The 21610-nt window shown below is 51.7% G+C and overlaps 3 protein-coding genes and 1 long non-coding RNA gene across 6 annotated transcripts; all 4 read right to left on the reverse strand.

Moving 5' to 3' along the window:
- Positions 1–32: 32 nt before the first annotated feature.
- Positions 33–3191, reverse strand: Zbtb22 (zinc finger and BTB domain containing 22). Its single transcript, XM_052163698.1, has 2 exons — positions 3089–3191; positions 33–2540 (listed from the first exon to the last, which is right to left on the reverse strand). The coding sequence occupies exon 2, from the start codon at positions 2472–2474 to the stop codon at positions 561–563; it is 1914 nt and encodes a 637-aa protein (XP_052019658.1). The 5' UTR covers positions 2475–2540; positions 3089–3191; the 3' UTR covers positions 33–560.
- A 577-nt stretch (positions 3192–3768) lies between these two features.
- Positions 3769–10239, reverse strand: Daxx (death domain associated protein). 3 transcript variants are annotated; one of them, XM_052163689.1, is made up of 8 exons: positions 10174–10239; positions 9031–9253; positions 7379–8210; positions 7069–7280; positions 6614–6866; positions 5973–6447; positions 5412–5637; positions 3769–3994 (listed from the first exon to the last, which is right to left on the reverse strand). In XM_052163689.1, exons 2-8 carry the CDS (start codon positions 9235–9237, stop codon positions 3935–3937), a joined length of 2265 nt encoding a protein of 754 aa, XP_052019649.1. In that variant the 5' UTR covers positions 9238–9253; positions 10174–10239; the 3' UTR covers positions 3769–3934. The 3 variants fall into 3 exon arrangements, with proteins under 3 accessions (XP_052019649.1, XP_052019648.1, XP_052019650.1); XM_052163688.1 differs by lacking the exon at positions 10174–10239 and adding an exon at positions 10070–10167; XM_052163690.1 differs by lacking the exon at positions 10174–10239 and adding an exon at positions 9968–10060.
- Positions 10240–10790: 551 nt separating this feature from the next.
- On the reverse strand, positions 10791–11346 carry LOC127669640 (uncharacterized). The gene is made up of 2 exons (XR_007974411.1): positions 11304–11346; positions 10791–11078 (listed from the first exon to the last, which is right to left on the reverse strand). It is a non-coding gene; the product is annotated as an uncharacterized LOC127669640 (long non-coding RNA).
- Positions 11347–13483: 2137 nt separating this feature from the next.
- On the reverse strand, positions 13484–13832 carry Smim40 (small integral membrane protein 40). The gene has a single exon (XM_052163771.1). It carries the CDS (start codon positions 13738–13740, stop codon positions 13498–13500), a length of 243 nt encoding a protein of 80 aa, XP_052019731.1. The 5' UTR covers positions 13741–13832; the 3' UTR covers positions 13484–13497.
- Between the last annotated feature and the right edge of the window lie 7778 nt (positions 13833–21610).

Consider the following 21610-nt stretch of genomic DNA (forward strand, 5'->3'; position numbering starts at 1 on the left):
CCCCGCAAACAGAGGGGTGTTGGGAAGCCAAGTGAAGTGACCAATAAATATTTTAATCACCGTTAAAAATTAAGACCTATGCTACGCGACTCCCTCCTTGTCTCCACCCACTTCATGACAACCCAATTTGGGATCTCCATGGCAGGAGTGGGACGGTACAGAAATAGGGGGCGCATCCTTCAAGCGGAGAAAGGACAATCGTTAAGACTCAAAGGCCTCGTCCCACAACACGAACACTGACTTCAGGCACAAACTAGCACAACCTGACTGTTGGCCCTGTTGACTCCAGGATGCTCGAAAGGTCCCTTTGCCATTCCGCCACCGGGCTGGCACTACTCCGTGCGGTGGGGCTCTGGTGTGCTCAGGGGAGAAGGAAAAAAAAACACGGCTTAGTTCCGGAGACAACGAGGGGGGCTGAGGAATGGAACCGGCTGGCGATGGTGCGACCTACGCCCTTCTCTAGAATGCATACAGGTCCACAGAGATAAGGGAAGACTGTTTGGTGGGGAAACCCGGGGAGCCACGTTGCCCTCACACTAAGGTCCGCAGTGGCCTGCCCTTCAGTGCGCCGCTCCTCCGCCCCCACTGAAATCCATCTCCACTTTGTGCACGCTGGGTGGAGACCAGACGCGCCTATGGGACGGGGGCGTGGCCGAGTTTGCCTCATCGCCACTGCCCCCACCCACCGCAGAGGACTCCCTCTTGGGTTGCAATGCCGGCCCAGAAGGTGCCCCAGGTCCGGGTCCAGGTATCGATCCGGCCCCGCCCACGCCCATCCGGTGCCGGCGCTCACAGTGTCCCCGGTGACGCATGAAACTGTCCCGCCACATGAACTTCTTGGCGCAGACGCTGCATTCGTACGGCTTGAGGCCTGTGTGTGTCTTCATGTGCTCCGTCAGGTGGTGTTTCATCTTGAACTTTTTGTTACACACGGGGCAGTCAAAGGGTCGCAGGTTGAGATGCATATTCACGTGCCGGTCGCGCATGCTCTTATGTGAGAAAGCTTTCCCACAGTGGCACAGAAAGATCTTATTCCCGTCGCTGCTGCTGCTGCCTGTCCCCGTAGGGGCCCCACCAGAGCCACTGGGTATGCCCAGCCCCACCGCAGAGGTGCCCCCCAGGGTCACCGCCCCATGTTCTGCTGTGTTCCCAGGTGGCTGGCCTGGAGCCTGTGAAGAGGAGGATGGGAAAACCAAGATCTGGTTGCCCGGCACATCCAACGGAAGGAGGGGTCGTGGTGGGTGGGTGAGGGCATAGGAGGAAGGAGTGGGCCCTCCGGGGTCCTCAAGCCCTGCCCCAGCGCCCCCACCCTCATAGGGGCCGAAGTCATTGGAGGATTCACAGAAGTTGACCTGTTCCTCCCCTTTGTCTGCAGGCTCCGTCAAGGTCCGAACGTCACTGATACTGAGGGTAGCCTCGGGCTCTCCTGCAGGAGCCCCAGAGCCGCCCCCCACTTCTTCATCCTCGTCATCCTCACAAGTCAACACCAGGTCTTCCTCCTCTTCCTCATCCTCTAGTTCGGGGTCTTGGTGAACCAAGGATGCTGGTGCAGGGCAATTTCTAGCTCGCTTCACATACACCCAGTGTTTCTGTGGCACTGTACTGGCAGGCATGCAGTTGGGCCTCCGGAGCCCAGCCCCAGGGGCCACTGTCCCTCTCCCGTCCCCGCCGTCATCGCATAGCTCATCGGCCTCCAGCAGCAACTTCCCGGAGGAGGTGGTACCCGCACTGCCAACGACAGGGACTGGGAATGCAGGGCCACCGTCTCGACGGTTCCCACTACCGGCTGCCGATGCCACAAATGCATCCTGGGAGGAAGAGGAGAAATCAGTGGACTCCCGGGGGCTGAAGTAGTTGCTACTGCTGGGAGACTGATTCTCACTGGCCCGGCTGGAGGTATGGGACCGTCCAGAGCCCACGGTGGCAGGGGCGACAGAGCCCCCACTCCCCGATGGGACACTGGAACAAGGAACAGAGACAGAGGGGGCTGCGGCAGTGGTGACAGTGCTCGTAGTGGCTGAGGATCGACCCTCCCGAAGCAGTTCAGTGCACTTATCCACAATGTGCCACATCTGGAGGACCGAGCCCACGGTGAGGAAGTTGACAATGTCCGCAGCAGCCATGCTGAGGCGGCCCGTGTACGCCGAGGCCAGCACAGTCTCAAAAGCACCTGGGTCCATGACGCTTGGCAGCGAGATGGAGGTCATGCCTTTGAGCAGGACCTGGTCGTGGAAGTAAGGAGAGGAGGCGGCCAAGACGGCCCTGTGAGCACGGAACTCCCGTCCCTGCACGCGGATGGACACGTCGCAGAGCTGACCCTGGAGCCGCTGCTGGTTGAGGGACTCCAGGAGGGCACTGGTCACCTCAGGGAAGGACACGTGTACCACTGCAGCTGCCGGCAGAGGCAGCGGCGGTGGGGCCAGCGACAGAGGCAGCGGGAGCGTGGCCCCACTGGATGACAGAGATGGCTCCATGTTGGGGAAGGAGATACCCCCCCAGCCTCAGGAACAAAGGAAAGAAGAGGGCGGCCGGGGGGGTCTCTAGAGGAAAAGAGAAGAACAGCATTTAGAAAAGACATAGCCCATCACAGCATACAACAGACCCACTGAGATACGTACACCTGTCAACATCATGGTACAGGTGGGGCAACTGGGGCTCACCATGAAGTGAAACACATCCAAGTACACCAACCAAACAACATCAACCCGCAGCGCCAGCAAAGAAAGTATTCAATCTCCAAGTTTAGTACTCTTTCCTAGGTCAGGAAATGGGGGGCTCTCAGGGAGTGGGTGCTCTGTCCTATTCTACAGCTGCCCGAGAGCCTCACTCTCAAAAATCGCCCCTCCTTGGTGTTACCTACCAATTTTCTTGGGGGTGAAGGGGTGTCCGGCACAGTACTCACGCTCTAGCCCCCAGTTAATCCCTGCCCCCGCCCCTTCAGGACCCTCCAGGGCTCCGCCCCCTAGATCCCGACCCCGCCTCATGCTTGCCCCCGCCCCCGAACCCCGCCCCCCACTCCTCCCCAATCTTGCCCTTGGACTGTTCCCCGGCCTGAGGGGAGCCCCCAGACCCGCGCGCCCCCGCTTACCTGGCCGCGCGCCCTCGGACCCCCCCCTCACTCAGCGACCAGAGCCGCAGCCCCAGCCCCTCCCGCCGCCATCTTGTGCCGACTCCCTCCGCCCTCCGCCTCCACTCCGCCTCCCAGACCTGCGACCTTAAAGGCGCAGGCCAGCACCCTGTCTGTGCCGCTGGGTAAAATTCTACCGACACTGACACTTTTCCTTTAAAGGACCGGCCCTTCATTCCGCCTTAAAGGTACCAGGTCCCCTCTGCGGCTGAGGACTCAGGAACTGATTTGGCCGAAGCCTTCGTTCCCTTTAATCCTACAAGCCTACCTTTTCCCATTGACCAGGACTGGCTTCCGCTCCTCAGGCTCCACCCCGAGCTCTGGACAGTAGCTTGCTCGAGGAATCCAACAGCCCTTTTCCCAGCATATGACAGAACCCTGAAGCCCCGCCCCCTTCCTCCAGGCCTGGATTGGCCAAATAACCTTGAGTCAGCCCCTGATTGGCCTTTTCACTCATACCGCTCAAAACGAGAAAGTAAGGCGGCTTTAAGGCTTCTGAAGCACTTATCTTTCCAAGCGCCTAGGGGAAGGAAGGCTCAAGGAAGCTAAGGATGAGGGCGCCCTAAAGAGGTCTGCGAGGACCCGGCTAGAAAGGGCAGATCCAGGTGACAGCTGTCACAGAACTAAGACAAAGTAAAGAGTACAATAAAAAGAAATTCATTGTTTATTAATGTGTCTGTGTAAAACTTAAAACATCTGATTTTTTTTGTCAAAAGAAACACCACCAAAACAGGAGGAGCTCCGTTCATCTTTTGCTCCGTCATCTTGTAACAGCCATACAAAACTTTCTGGATGCAGGGAGTGCTGCTAATCAGAGTCTGAGAGCACGATGATCTCCTCGGGATCGCACTGTGTGGCCACACTCGTCTGCAGACAAGTCAGGGGAGAAGGGAGGGTGAGCCGGGCAGTGGTGGCGCACGCCTTCAGTCCCAGCGCGCAGGAGGCAGAGGCAGGCAGATATGTGAGGCTGGGACCAGCCTGGTCTACATACAGAGTTCTGGGATAGTCAGGGCTATATAGAAAGACCCTGTCTCAAAACCAAAACGAAGGAGGACGGCAGGCTGGAAGATGGCTCAGCCACTAAGCACACTGCTGCTCTGCAGAAGACTGTTGTATCTGGAGCTCACAGGCTAGCTGAAAGCCTTCTCAGTAACTCCAGATGTGGAGCATTAGACGCCCTCTTCTGGCCTCCATGAGCACCAGGCACAAAATCAAGCACAAACACCTATTTACATAAATTAGTTTCTGTTTTACATGGTCTCACTATGTGACCTTGACTGTCCTGGAACTCATTCCATAGACTTGCCTGTGACCTGGCAGGTCTTGAGATCTGCTCGAGCCGGGCAGTGGTGGCACACGCCTTGAATCCCAGCAGATTTCTGAGTTCGAGGCCAGCCTGGTCTACAGAGTGAGTTCCATGACAGCCAGGACTACACAGAGAGACCCTGTCTGGGGGTGGGGGCATGAACTGCATCCTCTGACTCCTGGGTGCTGGGGCTAGAGTAATAAGCACTATGCTGGGCAAAATAAATCTAAACACACACACAGCCAGCCTTTGAGACTTTGTGGGTTCTTCTTCCTCCCCTTTATCCGCCCCCATCACTAAATAAGAAAGAAAGAAGGGGAGAGGGGAGAGATAGGGATCTCTCAATCTAATGTCTCTCCTCTTGTTTCTTCTTTGAGCAAGACTACCAACAAACCACAATCAACCCCTGAACAACCACCAACCATGCCTTTGGAGGAGGCCGGGCCTGGGGGGACCCTCTACCATTTAGATGCTCTCCTGAAAAGTCCCCAAAATTCCAAATATCATCACCAAAGCAAATGTCTGTGGCTGGCAAAGCCACACGTCTGCTAGAGCTCGCGGTGAGTCAGTCAGCTATTGCAGCCAGCGGGAAGCACTTGCTTCCCATACCTGGGATTAAAATGAAAACCCATTTCACTGTTTTTTTGTTTGTTGGTTGGTTTTGGGGTTTTAGACACAGATTCTCTGTGCAACCCTGGCTCTCCCGGAACTCACTTTGTAAACCAGGCTGGCCTCAAACTCAAGAGAGATCCTCCTGCCTCTGCCTCCCAGGACCAAAGGCATGCGTCACCACCACCCAGCTCTTGAGTTTTTATAAAGAAACCAAAATTCCAAAATTGTCACTACACACACATGCATGCACATGCACATGGCACGCACGCACACACAGGCAGATGGGAAACAGAAGAATAGTAGGTGCCACACCCACAGAGAGGAAAAGGGCGAGAGTGAACATCCAGGGACACCACCCCAACTTACCTTATAAATACACGGCCGGAAAGACTGACACTGGGGCATCTGGGGAAGCAGGGACGGAGAAGGGCCCCCCAGGGAGCTGGTGACCAGCTCGTGGCTGGGAGAGTCCACCCTGCTGGAGGAGTCAGCAACAGCGACAGGAGCCACAGAGGCCAAGGGGGGAGACGGAGCAGACAGGACGCTTGTCTTCCACCCAGTGTCCTGATGTGCCACCTGCTTTTTTATATAGCTAAGGACAGAAGAAAAATGACAAAAAGGGCCTGAGGTCACAGAGAGAGCTAGGACATCAGGCTCCCTTCAGAGAATCCCATCTCCTCACCTGCCTTCTTCCTCACCCGAAGTTACCTGTTTTCTTTCTTTCTTTCTTTCTTTTTTTTTTTAAAGATTTATTTATTTATTATATGTGAGTACACTGTAACTGCCTTCAGACACCAGAAGAAAGCATCAGATCTCTTTTCGGATGGTTGCGAGCCACCATGTGGGTGCTAGGATTTGAACTCATGACCTTTTGGAAGAACAGTCGGTGCTCTTACCCGCTGAGCCATCTCTCCAGCCCCAAGTTACCTGTTTTCTAATGGTCCAGAGCCCAGTTGCTTCTTTTCCTTCCGAAATTTCTTGCTCGGGGGACTGGCATCTTGCCAAGTGTGACAAGAGACACGCCCATTGAAGGATGTAGAAGTGACCACAGCTGCCCCATTTTCCAAGATGGTGGGGAGGGAATCTTCTGACTTTTTCCTGGAAGAGGAAACGTGCCTTTCTTCAGGGGAAGGGGTGGTGTCCTCAGGCAAAGCCTCAATCTCTAGCTCAAAACGTTGGGACCCAGGGCTCTCTTCCTCCAGAAGCGGTTCATAGAGACGGTCTCTACTGCTTTCTGCGTCAGTGCTGGGAGGGTCCAGGGATGCTCCTGGAGGTGATGCTGGTGCCTCTGTCAGTCCTCTCTTTTGCTGCTCCTCAGGAGACCTGAGCCCTTCTGTGGGCTGTGAGTTCCTTCTAGGGAAAATGTGTGAAGGGGATGTGGGGCTTGTATCTCCTTCGTTATCTGGAAAAGAAAAGGGGAGGGATGGATAAAAACAGGGGTTGAGGATCTGGGGGGAGGAAAGGCTCAACAAGGAGCCCCTGTCCAACAGAGCAGAACTAACCCCACAGGGGTCCTCCCCACAGGGGTCCTCCCCACAGGGGAGCTCCGTTCACACATATATATATACCTCCTCCTTCCTCCTCTTCTTCATCACCCCCCTGATCTTCCTGCAACTGTTCTAAATCCTCATCTTCATCTTCAGTGGCCTCTTCTTCTTCTTCTTCTTCTTCTTCTTCCTCTTCCTCCTCTTCTTCCTCCTCCTCCTCTTCCTCCTCCTCCTCCTCATCATCATTACTTTCCTCCTCCTCATCTTCGTCATCATCATCTGACTCAGCTTTGGAGGTAGTAGGGCACTCCTGGGTTGCCATTCCACTAGGACCCTGGGAGAAAGAGGAGTCTCTCTTAAGGAATTCCGGGCCCCAGAGCTCTTTGGTAGTACAAGGACTCTGGGAGCTCATTAGTGCTAGGGAAGAACCAATGTCCTTTCCCTGCTTCCGTAAGCTGCTCTAGGGGTCACCCTGGAGTCCCTGGTGGCAGTGCAGGGTGAAGACTAGATCTGACAGGTGTTTAACCCTTCCATACCTCACCAGAATCCGAGGAGGCTTTGGGGGGGTCTGAAGACTGGGAAGCGGTGCCTAAGAGCCGGGCCCGTCTCTTCTGCCTCTCGCCCTCCTCAGTCTGGTCTTGCATCATTGCATACTTGGAGATGACCTCGTCCAGGCGGTTCATGGCCAAGGTTCGATTTTCCCGAAGGCGGCGAGCCAGCGTGGGATCAGACAGGGCTGGGTCAATGCCTGTGTGGGAAGACAGGGTCTGAGCTCCGAGTCCCAATCCTACAGGGTTAGAGATGCGGCCATTCAACCTGAAGGAGGCCCCTGCCCGGGGCTCCTACCTGGTCTGTAGTCATCTGTGAGGTGGCAGCCAAAGTTGTAGATGAGATCCAGGTGGCGCCGCTCCTGTAACCGGACACCCACGTCCCGGAAGGCATCCTGAGCCAGGAGCTGGAGCTGCTGCCTGGGAAGGCCCAGACTGTGGCGGGTGGCAGCCTTCTCCACGGCTCTCAGCACATCCCCATAGTCTGGGAAGGTGTCAGGCCCCGGCTTGTTGATGAGCCGCTCAATGCGCCTGTTGACCTCCGGGTACCGGGTGCCTCTGTAGGGGATTCGCTGCTCTATGACCCGTCCCGTCAGGGAAGAGCAGTCCTTCAGCTCACACAGCCGTCCAAAGAGGCGGATCAGTTTCCTCTTCAAGCGGGCCTCCTGTAAGTACGAGGAGTCGGGGTCATCCAGCTCTGACAGATCCAACTCTTTCTCCTGCAGCCGCCGGATCTCCGCTACGTACAGTGCCAGCAGTTGCTCCAGGCGCTGGATCTGCCTCCGGGAACCACGAGTCCTTGAGGCCTCAGCGGCAGTGGTCTGAGCGTTTGTAAGGTCAGAAGGGGAATCTGTGGGAGGGTTACCACCAGATGATTCACTGGTGGCCGAGGCTGCCGGAGCTAAGTTCAGCTTCTTCTTGGTGGAGTGAGCTTTAAGAACAGTGCAGAGCTCGTTAATATAGACGTAGAGCTTGGCTGGCCGCTTCCGAGACCGAGACAGAACCCTGGAGAGGATGTTGCAGAACTCTGCAGAGGCCAGAAACCCAGGCTGGGCACGCTGATGCAGTTTGTGGAGGAACGGGACCACCTCAGGGTGGTCTGATGTCTGCATCTTACACAGTTCAAGGAACTAGACGGTTCAAGGGAAGGGACAGGGAAAACAAACAAACAAAAAGATGGGATCAGTAAGGCAAAATCAATCAGCCAATCAAACACCCCTTCCCTGGGATCTGCCCTATTGCATCATAGCGGTTCACATCTTTAAGATTTATTCTTTAAGGGCTGGTGAGATGGCTCAGCGGTTTAAGAGCACTGACTGCTCTTCCAAAGGTCCTGAGTTCAAATCCCAGCAACCACATGGTGGCTCACAACCATCCTAACAAGATCTGATGCCCTCTTCTGGAGTGTCTGAAGACAGCTACAGTGTGCTTACATATAATAAATAAATCTTTAAAAAAAAAAAATTTATTCTTTAAAACTGTGTCACTCTTAGCTAGGCAGTGGTGACACATGCCTTTAATCACAGCACTTGGGAGGCAGAGGCAGGCGTATTTCTGAATTCAAGGCCAGCCTGGTCTACAGAGTGAGTTCCAGGACAACCAGGGCTACAGAGAGAAACCCTGTCTCGAAAAAAACAAAACAACAACAAAAAAAGATTGTGTCACTCTCTTCAGACATGCCAGAAAAGTACATCAGATCCCATTACAGATGGTTCTGAGCCACCATGTGGTTGCTGGGAATTGGAACTCTGGACCTAAGAGCATGCAGTGCTCTTAACCACTGAACCATCTCTCCAGCTCAGTGGTTCGCATCTTTAATCACAGCTGTCAAGAGGCAGAGGCAGGTAAGAACTCTGTGATTTCAAGGCCAGACTCATCTAGACAGCTCCAGGCAGCCCGGGCCACAAAGCGAGACCCCTCTCTCTCAGAAGCAAAAGGAAGGAGCCTTACCTCTTCAAACAGCTTCTCATTCTCCGCCTTGAAGCACTTCCGGCTACCTGAGTTACCCCTCCCTCCATCCCCACGGGGCTCAGGTGGACCAGAGGCTTCTGGTCTTGGTGAGACAGGATTGGAGGGTAGGTTGGAGGGCCCCGGCTGAGCGGCTGCTTCGTCCTCATCGTCATCGTCAAGCACAATGATGCTGTCATCGGTGGCCATGGGGGATCAAATCCCCCTGAGGGAGAAAAGTATTTGGAGAAGTCAGAATTCTGGAAGGGGATGGAAGCCTCAGAAAGAGCCCCTCGTGCTTCGTCCCACCCTGTCAGATACCTCGGGTTTCAGAATAGCTTAGTTCTTCCCAAGCTGCCTGCCTTCACCGCCTGTCTTCTGCAGCTCTGGGGGGACCTCCCGATCCTCACCCTCAACTCCAGCCCCACCCCCCAATCGAGTCCCTGTCTTTCGGTTGCGTTTCTCCCACTGTCAGCTGCGAAGTTTTCTTCTTCCCCCCACTCCGATGGGGCGCGAGGGGCACAGCGCTGAGTCCCCGCCTACAGAAAGCGACACGCTGTCGACACTACCTTGCAGGTTTGCCCACCGCTCGCGCTCCCACACGACAGTCCTCTCCTTTATCTCCCTTAAAGGCTCGGAGGTGAAAGGGTTTCCCTCCCGGGAGCCTGGGGTCCTCGCCGCCCCTACAGCCACCTCCACCTTGCTCAAACCGGGGCATCAGGCTGGGCGTTTTTCACCCCAGTCCCCTCCCTCTCACCGCACCCTGGTTTCCTCCATTCTCTGGGACTCGTAACCGACAACCAGCCCGCCACTCGGCATTCCTAATGTCTGGGCTTCTAGCCCCAGGCTGAGGGCAGTCTCCAGCCTCAGCTTCCCGCCAAGTAACCCTCTCCGCCTTCAGCCTAGGCCGCCACACTCCCCTTCAGGGCTAGCAAGGTACCATACAAGCTCGCCCTCAGACTCGGCAGCCAGGCCCCGCAGCTCCTTCGCCTTCGCCACTCCCGCGCCGCCACCCGCGCTCCGCGCACGACCCGGCCCCCACCTCAGAAACGGTCTCTCGAGGCTCCCCACGGCGCGGACCGCAAATCCTCGCATAGTTCCCTCCGCCTTCCTTCCCCCACCCCCACCGCAGGCCCTACAACAGACCGGAAGCCGCGGAGTTTCCGCCTGAAGCGCCGGAGGGCGGCCATATTGCTGTACGGAACGCGGGCCTCTGGGAACCGGAAGTGACGCTAGATCCACCTACCTAGGCCACAGCTCCGGGCAAGCTGACGCGCGAGGGGGCGGGGCCTACGACCAGGTAGATGGGGCGCGCCACGCTGCCGTACGGCACCGGTCTGCTCTGCTCGGCGAGGCGCGGAGCTCTATGCGCCAGTTTGCCCAAGCCACTCGACCAATCACAAACTTCCTGCCTCAGACCTGCCTCCAACCCACGCCATGGGGTGGAGTCGCATCGCGGAAGACCCAGCCTTCCATCCTAGCTGGAGAAGAAATCTCAAGCAGGTACCTAAGGAGCTGGTGTCTCTATGGCTGTGCAGGGCTCCAGGGATCGAAATAAAAGATTTTCTTTTCCTGCCCCGGGTTAGTGTAAGCCTGACACTCCCCTACTTTGCTCTCCCTCGGGCCCCGAGTTCCACCGCCTGGTTGCCTACGCTTGCCCTTCCTTTGGAGATGCGGCGTGCACCTCGAGGCTCTCCAGCCCCGGCCTCCTGGGTCAGGTGCACACGTGCACACACATGCATACAAAAGAGCACACAGCATGCTGCTGCAGTGAGGTATTATTATTGCCGTCGGAGACCTGCCTCTCCATCTGCACCACAGACGTAATGACCGAGCCACGCCCCCCGTGGGAACCGTGGCCCTCTGTTTCTCCGTGGGTCTCCTTGACCGTACAGGAGGCAGTGCTTCTCGGCTGGGGTTGCAGGGCGTGAGGCAGATAGCTGGATAACCCGGCGCGGGCTTGGGAGAGAAACCGTACAAGCTGCCGCTGAGAGCGCTGGGAAAACGAAACGAGGCTCATAAAATCCCGCGGGGTGTCTTCTCCAGGAGAACTGCGGAGAAAAGGAAGAGAGGGGGAACCACTGTGATGCCCGCCGGGCACAGGATGAGAAGGTCCGCAGGTGTGCTGAAGTGGTAGCCTGATAATCAACACCCTTCGCGCGGAGACCTTGTCTCCGCAGCCTTCCTTCCTCGGTGGTAGGCATCTTGCTAATCTGCAGGACCAAGAAAGAAATCCAGCTGTTCTCAGAAGACCCGAACTTCAAACTTAAACTCACCTCCTCGCTTCCTGTTCAGCTTTCTGGGTTTACAGCATTTCAGTTGGGGCGGGGCGAGGCGGGGGCGGGATGGGGGCATCTCCCCAATGGCTAACCGGGCTCTAAGAGATAATGAAGGATTTAATTTTCACATCCTTGGGTTTCTCAAAATGGGTTTCCCTGAAATGAGGTTCCCCATCTTTTCACAATTATTTCTCTTCAGCTTTATGTGTGTGCCAGTGCAAGTCCACGCTGCATGAGAGGCTCGAGCGCCCGTGCCTGCTTTTGCAGGTTCCTCCCCCAGCACCTACCTAGAGTGACTCACAACCATCGCTAACCCTAGTTCCAGGAAATCCAATAGGCTTCTGTGTGGTGAATATGCATGCATGCAGGCAAATCAAGCAATCACATAAAATAAATGTATTTTTAAAGTTAGTCGTTATAAAAACTGACAGCAAGCCGACCGAACATGGGAGAATTGGGGGAGGTTGGAAGGAAGTTAGGACGTGAAAGATTGACAAGAGTTCTGTGAAATGCTGTGTCTGGACAAGGCCAGCTTGTGGCACAGACCAAATCACAGGAGCCAAGGTTACCTGCCCCAGATAAGAGATCCCATCAGAAATGAGGAAGGGGCTCATGAAAATCCCCACCAGCTCTAAAGAGCTATTGGCAATTAACTGTTGTTGGGGGAGTCTTCCGTAAGTAACCCCTAGGTATACTCATGCAAATAACCCTAATTAAACTGAGTCACAAACCAAAAAAGTCGGGGGAAGTAGAATCAGTTTGGGAAAATAAAAACTTCCCTGGGATTAAGAGGGGGGATCCAAGAGATACATGAAAGTGAAAATAAGCAGAATTCTTTAACACGGCGGGCGGTGGTGGCGCACGCCTGTAATCCCAGCACTTAGGAGGCTGAGGCAGGTGGATTTCTGAGTTCAAGGCCAGCTTTGTCTACAGAGTGAGTTCCAGGACAGCCAGGACCTCACAGAAAAACCGTCTTGAAAAACCAAAAAACAAACAAACAAAAAAAAGCATTAACATATAATGAATAAAAGTAAACATGTGTTTTACATGGTTTGATCCATTCTGTTCTTGCAATTATTGAAACTGCTCAAAGTACCTTTATGTATCCCAGCGTTTGTCTGCACATATGTATGTATGTATGTATGTATGTATGTATGTGCACCACTTGTGAGCCTGACACTCATGAAGATCAAAAGGGTTGGCTGACCCGAGGGGCTGGAGTTGCAAGCCGCTATGAGGAGAAACAGTAGACAGTAGTGGGATACGAGGAGTATGCGGAGCTGGGGTTAGGAAGGGCCTGACTGAAGCAGGGCTGGGAGTCTTGGAAGGAGGCCAGTGTGGGGGCTTTGAAATGTACAATGGATACTGGGGAAGAGCAGCTAGAAGCGCCCCAGGCACCATCCCTGGTCAGTCTTTTCCCTTTTCCAGAGGCAAGGGAAACAAATCCTTTCTGCAGATGGGAACCTGTTTCACAAGTTCCTGAGAGAATTCTGGCCTTTATCTAACTGCCAGAGACCCTTCTAGAGTCCAGTTTGTGGTGGGCCAAGATTCATTTCTGGACCTATGCATGGCCTAAAACCTAACCAGTCCAAGCTGTAGCACTCCTGGATACCTGAAGAAACCTAAGTCAGAACACCACAGAGACACGTGCACATTCATGTTTATTGCTGTTGCAATTGCAATAGCCAAAAGAGTGGAAGCAGCCAACTGGCCCGTAAAACAGACAAAATGTGGTATGGACATATAATGGAGTCTTACAGCTGGGAAGAAAACGTAAAACCATGATACTTGCAGGAAAAAAAAGAAAATGGTGTACGTTCTTAAGCAAAATAAGCTATTCAAAAGGGAAAATTACTCCTCGTATTCTCACATGTGTGGAATTACATTTATATACCATGTATATAAAGGTAGGTGTGTGTGTGTGTGTGTGTGTGTGTGTGTGTGTGTGCTGCAGACCGGAGTTTGATTCCCAGGACCCACTTCAGGTGCGTTCCAGCCCCTGGGCATCCAACACCCTGTAGCTTCTGTGGTCTGTGTGCACCTGAACTCATGTGCACACACCCACAAACAGACAGGCAGATAAAGACAATCTTACAGTGTTGGCCTTAACTCTCTCTTCCACCCCAATCCCTCTAGCATCTCCTTTCTCACCTCAATCGCACGGACCGGTCGGTCGTCTATAAGGAGATGCTCACAGTTCCAGAGCTGCCTCCTCCTCGGGGGTCCTCAGGAGCCAGTCCCGAAACTTGCCCCATGGCAGGGGCCACAGCAGTTTGTAAGCAGCCTCCAGCATCAGCAGTGTCAGGAAGAGGACCAAGAAGGTGAGGAAGACCTTGTCCAAAGCGCGTCGCAGGGGCCCCCGAGGAGGAGTGGGACCCTGGGCAAATGCCAGGAATATGTCCCCCTCCTCCACGCCTCCCTCCTCCTCCGCCATTTTCGAGCCGAGTCGGACAGCTGGCTGACTCGGTGTGGGGATGGAAGGCCTGGCTCAGCACTGCTGGGATTAAAGGCTGAGGTGTGATGATCCTGCAGCTGCTGGCTTTGACCCTAATTCAAGAAGCCAACAGAAAGGAGAGAACTGCTATTGAGTTTGGGGGCATTTTTTTTTTTTATTTCTTTATAAGTTTTATGACTTTGTGAGCAGGTTAACTCTGTCTCCCTTTCCCTGGGTTCCAGGGATGGGCAAGGGTGTCAGACTTTACCCGGTGAGCTGTCTCAGTGGCCCAGGTTAAACCCTGTCTCGAAAAAAAACAAATCTAAAAAATAAATAAATAAATAAAACAAACATAGCCAAGCTGAATCGCACCTGCCTGAAATCCCAACCTTCAGGATGCTGGGGCAGGGCAGGATCGCTGAGTGTTGTTTTATAAAAAGCCAAGGAGAGAAGGAATATGTCTGGCGGAAGTGCAGTAAGGCGTGGGGGAAGGGGGGTCTGCGGGGGCCCAAGCTGAGGCATGCCCCCCCCAGGGACCAGCCACGTCACATGATGGAATAGAGTTTACTCAGGCGTGCGGAGGAGAGTTGAGGGAATAGAGACAGAGGGAGAGAGAGGGGGGGAGAGAGAGAGAGAGACAGAGACAGAGACAGACAGAGAGAGAGAGAAGCAAGAGGGCACAGCAAGAGCAAGAGCGGGCGGTGGCACATTCCTGTAGTCCCAGCACTCTGGAGGCAGAGGCAGGTGGATCTCTGAGTTCGAGGCCAGCCTGATCTACAGAGTGAGTTACAGGACGGCCAGGGAGATGGTGAGGAGGAGGCAGGAAATTCTAAACAGATACTTGTGAAGCTTGTCCTTGGGGCCCTAGAGTCACAGGCGACTGTAATTACAGAGTGCGGAAAGGGGCGGTCAGGCATCAGGACGGTGGCCTCCAGAGACAGCAAGGGCTTCCTTCAAGCATTAAAGGGCTGGAGAGATGGCTCAGCGCTTAAGAGCACCGCACCGACTGCTCTTCCAATAGTCATGCGTTCAAATCCCAGCACCCACATGGTGGCTCACAACCATCTGTAATGGGATCTGACGCCCTCTTGTGGTGTCTGGAGACAGCTACAGTGTACTTACGTAAAATAATAAATAAATCTTTAAAAAAAAAAAAAAGGAGGGGCTCATTGTTTCAGTCTCCTGCTCAATTCTGGGGAATCAGGGTAGGTTTGAGGCAAGATAGAAGGGAGGGTTATGGGGACAGGGTAAAGAAAAGATGTCCTGTGCCCCGGAAGACTGGTCAGAGCCTCTCAGCTAAGCAAGATTTCCATTAACAACTTATAAGGGGGCTGGAGAGATGGCTCAGCGGGTTAGAGCACTAACTGCCCTTCTGAAGGTCCTGAGTTCAAATCCCAGCAACCACATGGTGGCTCACAACCATCTGTAATGAGATCTGACGCCCTCTTCTGGTGTTTCTGAAGACAGCTACAGAGTTCTTATATAAAATAATAAGTAAATTAAAAAAAAAACAAAACCAAAAAACAAACAGCTTGTAAGCCCATTCTTTCCCCCTTGGTCTTTGGGATATCTCCTGAAATCTCTGTGGGATACTAGTGACTCTGCCTTACTTTACCATATTATGACCCAACCCAGAGTTCCGGAAGGCACCCTGTAAACTCACTTGTTAAATTGAGGGCACAACCTCCCAGCACAGTAGGGTGTAGCCTGCCTTTGCTACTTTGTGGGTTCTTTCTTCCAGCCTTTCTCCCCCTGGTCTCACCCCTAACGCTAGATAGGAAAGAAACAAGGACAAAGGCAAAAAAGAAACTAGGAAAATCCCTGAATCTAATTTCTTTCCTTTTGTTTCTTCTTTGCCCCACAGCTGCTAACAAAGCAAAAAACGACCTCTCCAAATGACAAACGACCAACACCCACACCCACCCTACCCCCACACCCACTCTACCTTACCCCCACGGGAGTGGGGTGGGGTGGTCTTGCATCTACCCTCTGAAAAGTCTCCAGAATTCCAGAACGTCACACAATCGCAGAAATTACCTGCAGCTGGCAAAACCGTGCTTCTGCTAGAGCCGGAGGCAAATCACAGTCAGCCTCTGTGGCAAGTCCGAAGCAGCCCCACATCCCACAACTGGGATTAAAATGGAAACACATTCCCTTCTCTCTTTTTTAAATTTTATTTTTATTTTATGTGTATTGGTGTTTTACCTACATGTCTGTCTGGGTGAGACCATCAGGTCCCCTGGAACTGGAGTTACAGGCAGTTAGGAGCTACCATGTGGATGCTGGGAATTGAACCCATGCCCTCTGGAAGAGCAACCAGTGGTCTTAACTGCTAAGCCATCTCTCCAGCCCCGAATCACACTCTTAGAATATTTCTGTGTTGGTTTTTATTGTTGTTATTGTTGTTTTAAAGAAATCAAAATTCCAAAATTCTCACTACAGTGGGTGCCACCATTAAGTTCACTACTAGGGAGACAGAGGCAGGTGGATCTCTAAATTCAAGGCCAGCCTGGTCTACAAAGAGAGTTCCAGGCCAAGAATGGAGAAACAAAGAGATGTTAACAAGAGTCACGGGTGTAACAATGTTGCGAAGAGATAGAAGGATGGAGAGGGAAGAGGACCTGTTTGTCAGAGCATCTGGTGAGAAATGAAAACCCAAGTTTGTGGCAGAATTGAAACTTCAGTCTAATTTTAATGTCTGACTTCTGAGTCTTAATCTCCTTCCTCTTTCTTCTCCCCTCCTCTCTTTCTCTCCTCTATTTTTTTTAGAGGTAATTTTTTTTTTCTATCTGAGGGGGGCTTTGAACTCACCACGTGGCTCAGGCAGGCTTTTGAGACATCTCTGTGACCTTCACAGGCTGCAGAGAGACAGCCTTTGGGAAGCAAGAAGGCAGTTGTGTTCAGCACAACTCCCGTAGCTGATGTTAGTTCAAACTTCTGGAGTGGTTTATTTTACACAGACTTAAGGACAACACAATTTGCTGGAAACTGTTCTGGTGATAATTAACTCTATCCCACGTTTACAACAAAACATCCATAAATCTCCCTTCAGAACAAAGAAAGCAAGGAAACTCTTTGTAAAAAAAATAAATAAATAAAAGTAAAAAGTCCATAAAATTAGGTTCTGTGGATTCACTGAGAAAAACAAATTTATGATAAGGGTCTGGGGGAGCATCCAAGTGTCTCTAGTCACACAGATAGCACAAAGGTCACCAGGCTAGAAAACATGTCCACTCCAGCCTGTGGAGCAGATAACAGATACTGCATTCCTTCCCTTGAAGGAACAACCCTGAATGGTTAACACACCAGATTCCACTAGTGCTTATCGGTAAGCACGGGGTCCTCTGCGCCTCCGGCAAAGGCTTGCCTCCCCCCCCCCCCCCCCCTGCAAACATGTTTGTGTAGCCCTGGCTGTCCTGGAACTCACTCTGTAGACCAGGCTGGCCTCGAACTCAGAAATCCGCCTGCCTCTGCCTCCCAAGTGCTGGGGTTAAAGGCGTGTGCCACCACCGCCCGGCAATAATTTATTTTTAAAAATTGTTTTATGCTGTTCGATTCTATAAAATGATTGGCTCTGGAGTTGGGTTATGGCCCTGGTTTTCTCCAGAACCAACCATGCTTGCTTCAAAATTTCCTCCAAAATCTTTGTTCTGGGTGAGGCAAGCCACCTGACTCTGGATTTGTTCCGACCCCCCCCCCCCCCCCCCGACCCAAACAGGGTTTCTCTGTATAGCCCTGGCTGTCCTGGAACTCACTCTGTAGACCAGGCTGGCCTCCAACTCAGAAATCCTCTGCCTCCCAAGTGCTGGGATTAAAGGCGTGTGCCACCATCGCCCAGCTAGCTATTAATTTATTTACTTATTTATTTATTACATGTAAGTACACAGTAGTTGTCTTCAGACACTACAGAAGAGGGTGTCTGATCTCGTTAAGGATGGTTGTGAGCCACCCTGTGGTTGCTGGGATTTGAACTCAGGACTTCGGAACAGCAGTCAGTGCTCTTAACTGCTGTGCCATCTCTCCAGGCCCTCACCCCATCAGCTCTTTATTAGACCAATCAGAGGGGCTGGAGGGAGTGTGTATAAGATGAGATGCAGCTTTAAGAAAAAAAAAAAATGCCAAACCAGGCGGTGGTGGCACACGCCTGTAGCCTGTAATCCCAGCACTCTGGGAGGCAGAGGCAGGCGGATTTCTGAGTTCGACGCCAGCCTGGTCTACAGAGTGAGTTTCAGGACAGCCAGGGTTAAACACAGAGAAAAAAACAAACAACAACAACAAAAAAAACCAAAAAACAAACAAAAATCCAAAAACAACCTTTCACACAATGCACAAAAAGATCTCACCCCCAACACTTTTTGTTGTGGTTGAAAGAATGCGTGCCTCAAGGGCCCATCTTAGCTTAAATAACAACTCTCAGGCTTCCAGCTGTAGTGCAAACTAATTAAGGAAAACCAATCAAACATTTCCATCCTGTGGAGCCCACCTCCTTTCTAGGCCAAATAATAAGTCTTCAACATATTTTGGATTACGATGGATTTTGTTTGTTTGAGACAGGGCTTCTCTGTGTAGCTGTCCTGGAACTCACTCTGTAGACAAGGCTGGTCTTGAACTAGTGGTGGGATATGATGAATTTTTATATGATGATTCCCCCACACACACAGGAGTAATACAGTGAGGACGAACACATGAACAAGGTTTATGAAAAGTAGGACAGAGATGGCTCAGAGGTTAAGAGCACTGACTGCTGTGCCAGAGGTCCTGAGTTCAAATCCCAACAACCACATGGTGGCTCAGGACCATCTATCAAAAGATCTGGTGCCCTCTACTGGCCTTCAGGTGTACATGCAGAAAGAGCACTCCTAATTAAACATACATACAAAATGATAAAACAACACTATACATTTGATGGTTAAACTTTCTAAGTTCCCAAACTTACAAAGGTTAAAGGAAACAGACGTAGACTTGTGTCTAACCACTTACATCTCCACTAACTCTGTCGAACACCAGGTTTCTAGAAAAGGGCTTAGATAAGGGGCATGTTTGATGAATAAAGTTTATGAATTCCTGAGGCCCACTCAGGGCAGCAGGAACTGACTGGAAGTTGTGTGTCTGGGCCCTTTGCCATTGCTGACTCTGTTAAGCTTTAGCTGTTGGCATAAACTGAATCTTATCAGAAACATATTCTTTTTTTTTCTTTTCTTTTTTTTTATTATTTATTTATTGTATTTTTGTGAGTACACTGTAGCTGTCTTCAGACACCCAGAAGAGGGCATCAGATCCCATCACAGATGGTTGTGAGCCACCATGTGGTTGCTGGGAATTGAACTCAGGACCTCTGGAAGAGCAGTCAGTGCTCTTAACCGCTGAGCCATCTCTCCAGCCCTCGGAAATATATTCTGTGAGGGTGTTAGGGTGTTTTATGAAAGTTTGGGGGGGGGGGGGAGAGGCAGGTGCCAGGCAGTGGTGGCGCACACCTTTAATCCCAGCACTTGGGAGGCAGAGGCAGGTGGATTTATGAGTTCCAGGCCAGCCTGGTCTACAGAGGGAGTTCTAGGACACCCAAGGCTACACAGAGAAACCCTGTCTGGAAACTTTAATGTGCTCAGAACTGTGTCTGTTGTCATGTTAAGTACAAATGTATTTACTAGCAGGAGCTTTGGTGGTCTCTGTATATTGGTGTGGAAAGCTTTTGCTGCCACTTATAGAAATTTGGCAAGTACTTGTCGCCGGGCTCTGGAGGCAGAAGTAGGGTCAGATAAGAATATTCGTGTTTGGGCTAATGCAAGGATCAAGGGGGACACAGACAAGCAATGTGGGACCCCCTTTTGACTTGGTAGTCCTGATAAGGCCCAGACTCCTTGCTTTGATTGATCACTACCTGTGTGGTCTCTCTCTTCTTTGCCTTGTTTGATCACTTTGTCTTCGATCTGAGAACTGACCGTATTCTTTGGATGTTCCTAGATTGACATAAAAGCAGAAAATAAAGCCGCTTCAGCCTCAGCACTGGTTGGAGTCATGTTATAATGTTTGTCTAATTGTCTTTTTCTTTTCAACCCTCAGTCCTGCCTTGAGACCCTGTTGACTGACTGAGCTGGCTTAGTCATCTTTTTTTGTTTTTGGTTTTTTTCCGAGACAGGGTTTCTCTGTGTAGCCCTGACTGTCCTGGAACTCACTCTGTAGACCAGGCTGGCCTCGAACTCAGAAATCCGCCTGCCTCTGCCTCCCAAGTGCTGGGATTAAAGGCGTGCACCACCACTGCCCAACTGATGTCTTTTTTTTTTTTTTTTTTTTTTTTTTTTTTTTTTTTGGTTCTTCGAGACAGGGTTTCTCTTTCTCTGTGTAGCCCTGGCTGTTCTGGAACTGTGTAGACCAGGCTGGCCTCGAACTCAGAAATCCGCCTGCCTCTGCCTCCCAAGTGCTGGGATTACAGGCGTGCGCCACCACCACCCGGCTCTGATGTCTTATTTTTGTGTCTTATTATTGGTGTCTTAGTTAGGGTTTTATTGCTGTGAACAGACACCATGACCAAGGCAAGTTTTTTTTTTTTTAAAGATTTATTTATATGTAAGTTCACTTTAGCTGTCTTCAGACACTCCAGAAGAGGATGTCAGATCTTGTTACAGATGGTTTTGAGCCACCATGTGGTTGCTGGGATTTGAACTCAGGACCTTTGCAAGAGCAGTTGGTGCTCTTAACCACTAAGCCATCTCTCCAGCCCCATGACCAAGGCAAGTGGGCAGCAACGGACTCCCCAGGAGCTCCCTGCAAGCGTGGGCCACCTAACCACTGGGCAAGAACTGTCTGCTGGCAGGGCCCGCCCAAGGACTACTTGTGTTGACTGCCCTACTGTGCTTTACCAAGGGGAGTCTGTTCTTCCAAATTTCTTCTCTGCAGAAAAATCTCTCAGACCTTGTGGGCGTGGCTGCTACAGGCTGGTGCTGCCCTGCTGAAGACTGACAAAGCCATGAGATGCCACTGAGATCACCCACCACCGCCGAGGATCCCAGGTAAGTCTCCGTCATTCTAATTGAAACAGAGGATATTTGCTTGTCCCTGGCTGTTTGAATGCATCCTTCTCAGAGCTCTGGGATGGCCCTGACAGGGCTCCAGCTTCCTCAGACAGGTTAGCAGCAGCAGGCCAACCTGAGCCGGCTTCTGCCCCAGGGCTGGAGGGGCCAGGACAATCCGATTCATGTGTAAAACTTCACAGGGTGGCTTACGGTGAAGTCAGGCTTCATGCTAAGAAAGACAAACTTTTCCCAAACAGGTTTCAGCAGAAGACAAACTCACATTTTGTCACACCCTAAAATTTGTGCTTTTTTTTTCTAGAAAGTCACAAGGGAAATACTGTCTGGTCTAAAACTCATTAATCTTTGGGAAATTACAACCAGAAATTTTCTAGTGTTTCCCCCCAACCCCCCACTTAACACTTGTAGACTCAGAAACATCTCACGTAAGATCTTTGGGGGCCGTAGATTTGGAACTTGGTGTCAAGAAACATACTATTTGGGCTAGAGAGATGGCTGAGCAGTTAGGAGCACTGACTGCTCTTCCAAAAGCCCTGAGTTCAAGTCCCAGCACCCACATGGTGGCTCATAATCATCTGTAATGGGATCTGACTCCCTCTTCTGGTGTGTCTGAAGACAGCTACAGTGTACTCATATACATAAAAATAAATAAGTAAATAAATCTTTAAAAAAAGAAACATACTATTTATTTATGCAGTTGTGTATGTATGTATTTCTTTATTTAAGACACGGTCTCTCTACAGAGCCCTGGCTGCCCTGGAATTTACTTTGTAGACCAGTTGGCCTTGAACTCAGAGATCTATTTGCCTCTGTATTCTGAGTACTGGGAACTGGGATTAAAG

Source organism: Apodemus sylvaticus, chromosome 19 (genome assembly GCF_947179515.1).
Source record: "Apodemus sylvaticus chromosome 19, mApoSyl1.1, whole genome shotgun sequence".
NCBI lineage: Eukaryota > Metazoa > Chordata > Mammalia > Rodentia > Muridae > Apodemus > Apodemus sylvaticus.

Excerpts from the sequence above, each read along its gene's own strand:
- Zbtb22 (XM_052163698.1), bottom strand. The coding sequence starts at position 2,474 with ATGGAGCCATCTCTGTCATCCAGTGGGGCCACGCTCCCGCTGCCTCTG.
- Daxx (XM_052163689.1), bottom strand. The coding sequence starts at position 9,237 with ATGGCCACCGATGACAGCATCATTGTGCTTGACGATGACGATGAGGAC. Across the intron at positions 6,867-7,068 it reads CCTCCTCGGATTCTGGTGAG|GGTCCTAGTGGAATGGCAAC; the intron begins GTATGGAAGGGT and ends TCTTTCTCCCAG. Across the intron at positions 3,995-5,411 it reads TCCGGCCGTGTATTTATAAG|ACGAGTGTGGCCACACAGTG; the intron begins GTAAGTTGGGGT and ends ACTTGTCTGCAG.
- Smim40 (XM_052163771.1), bottom strand. The coding sequence starts at position 13,740 with ATGGCGGAGGAGGAGGGAGGCGTGGAGGAGGGGGACATATTCCTGGCA.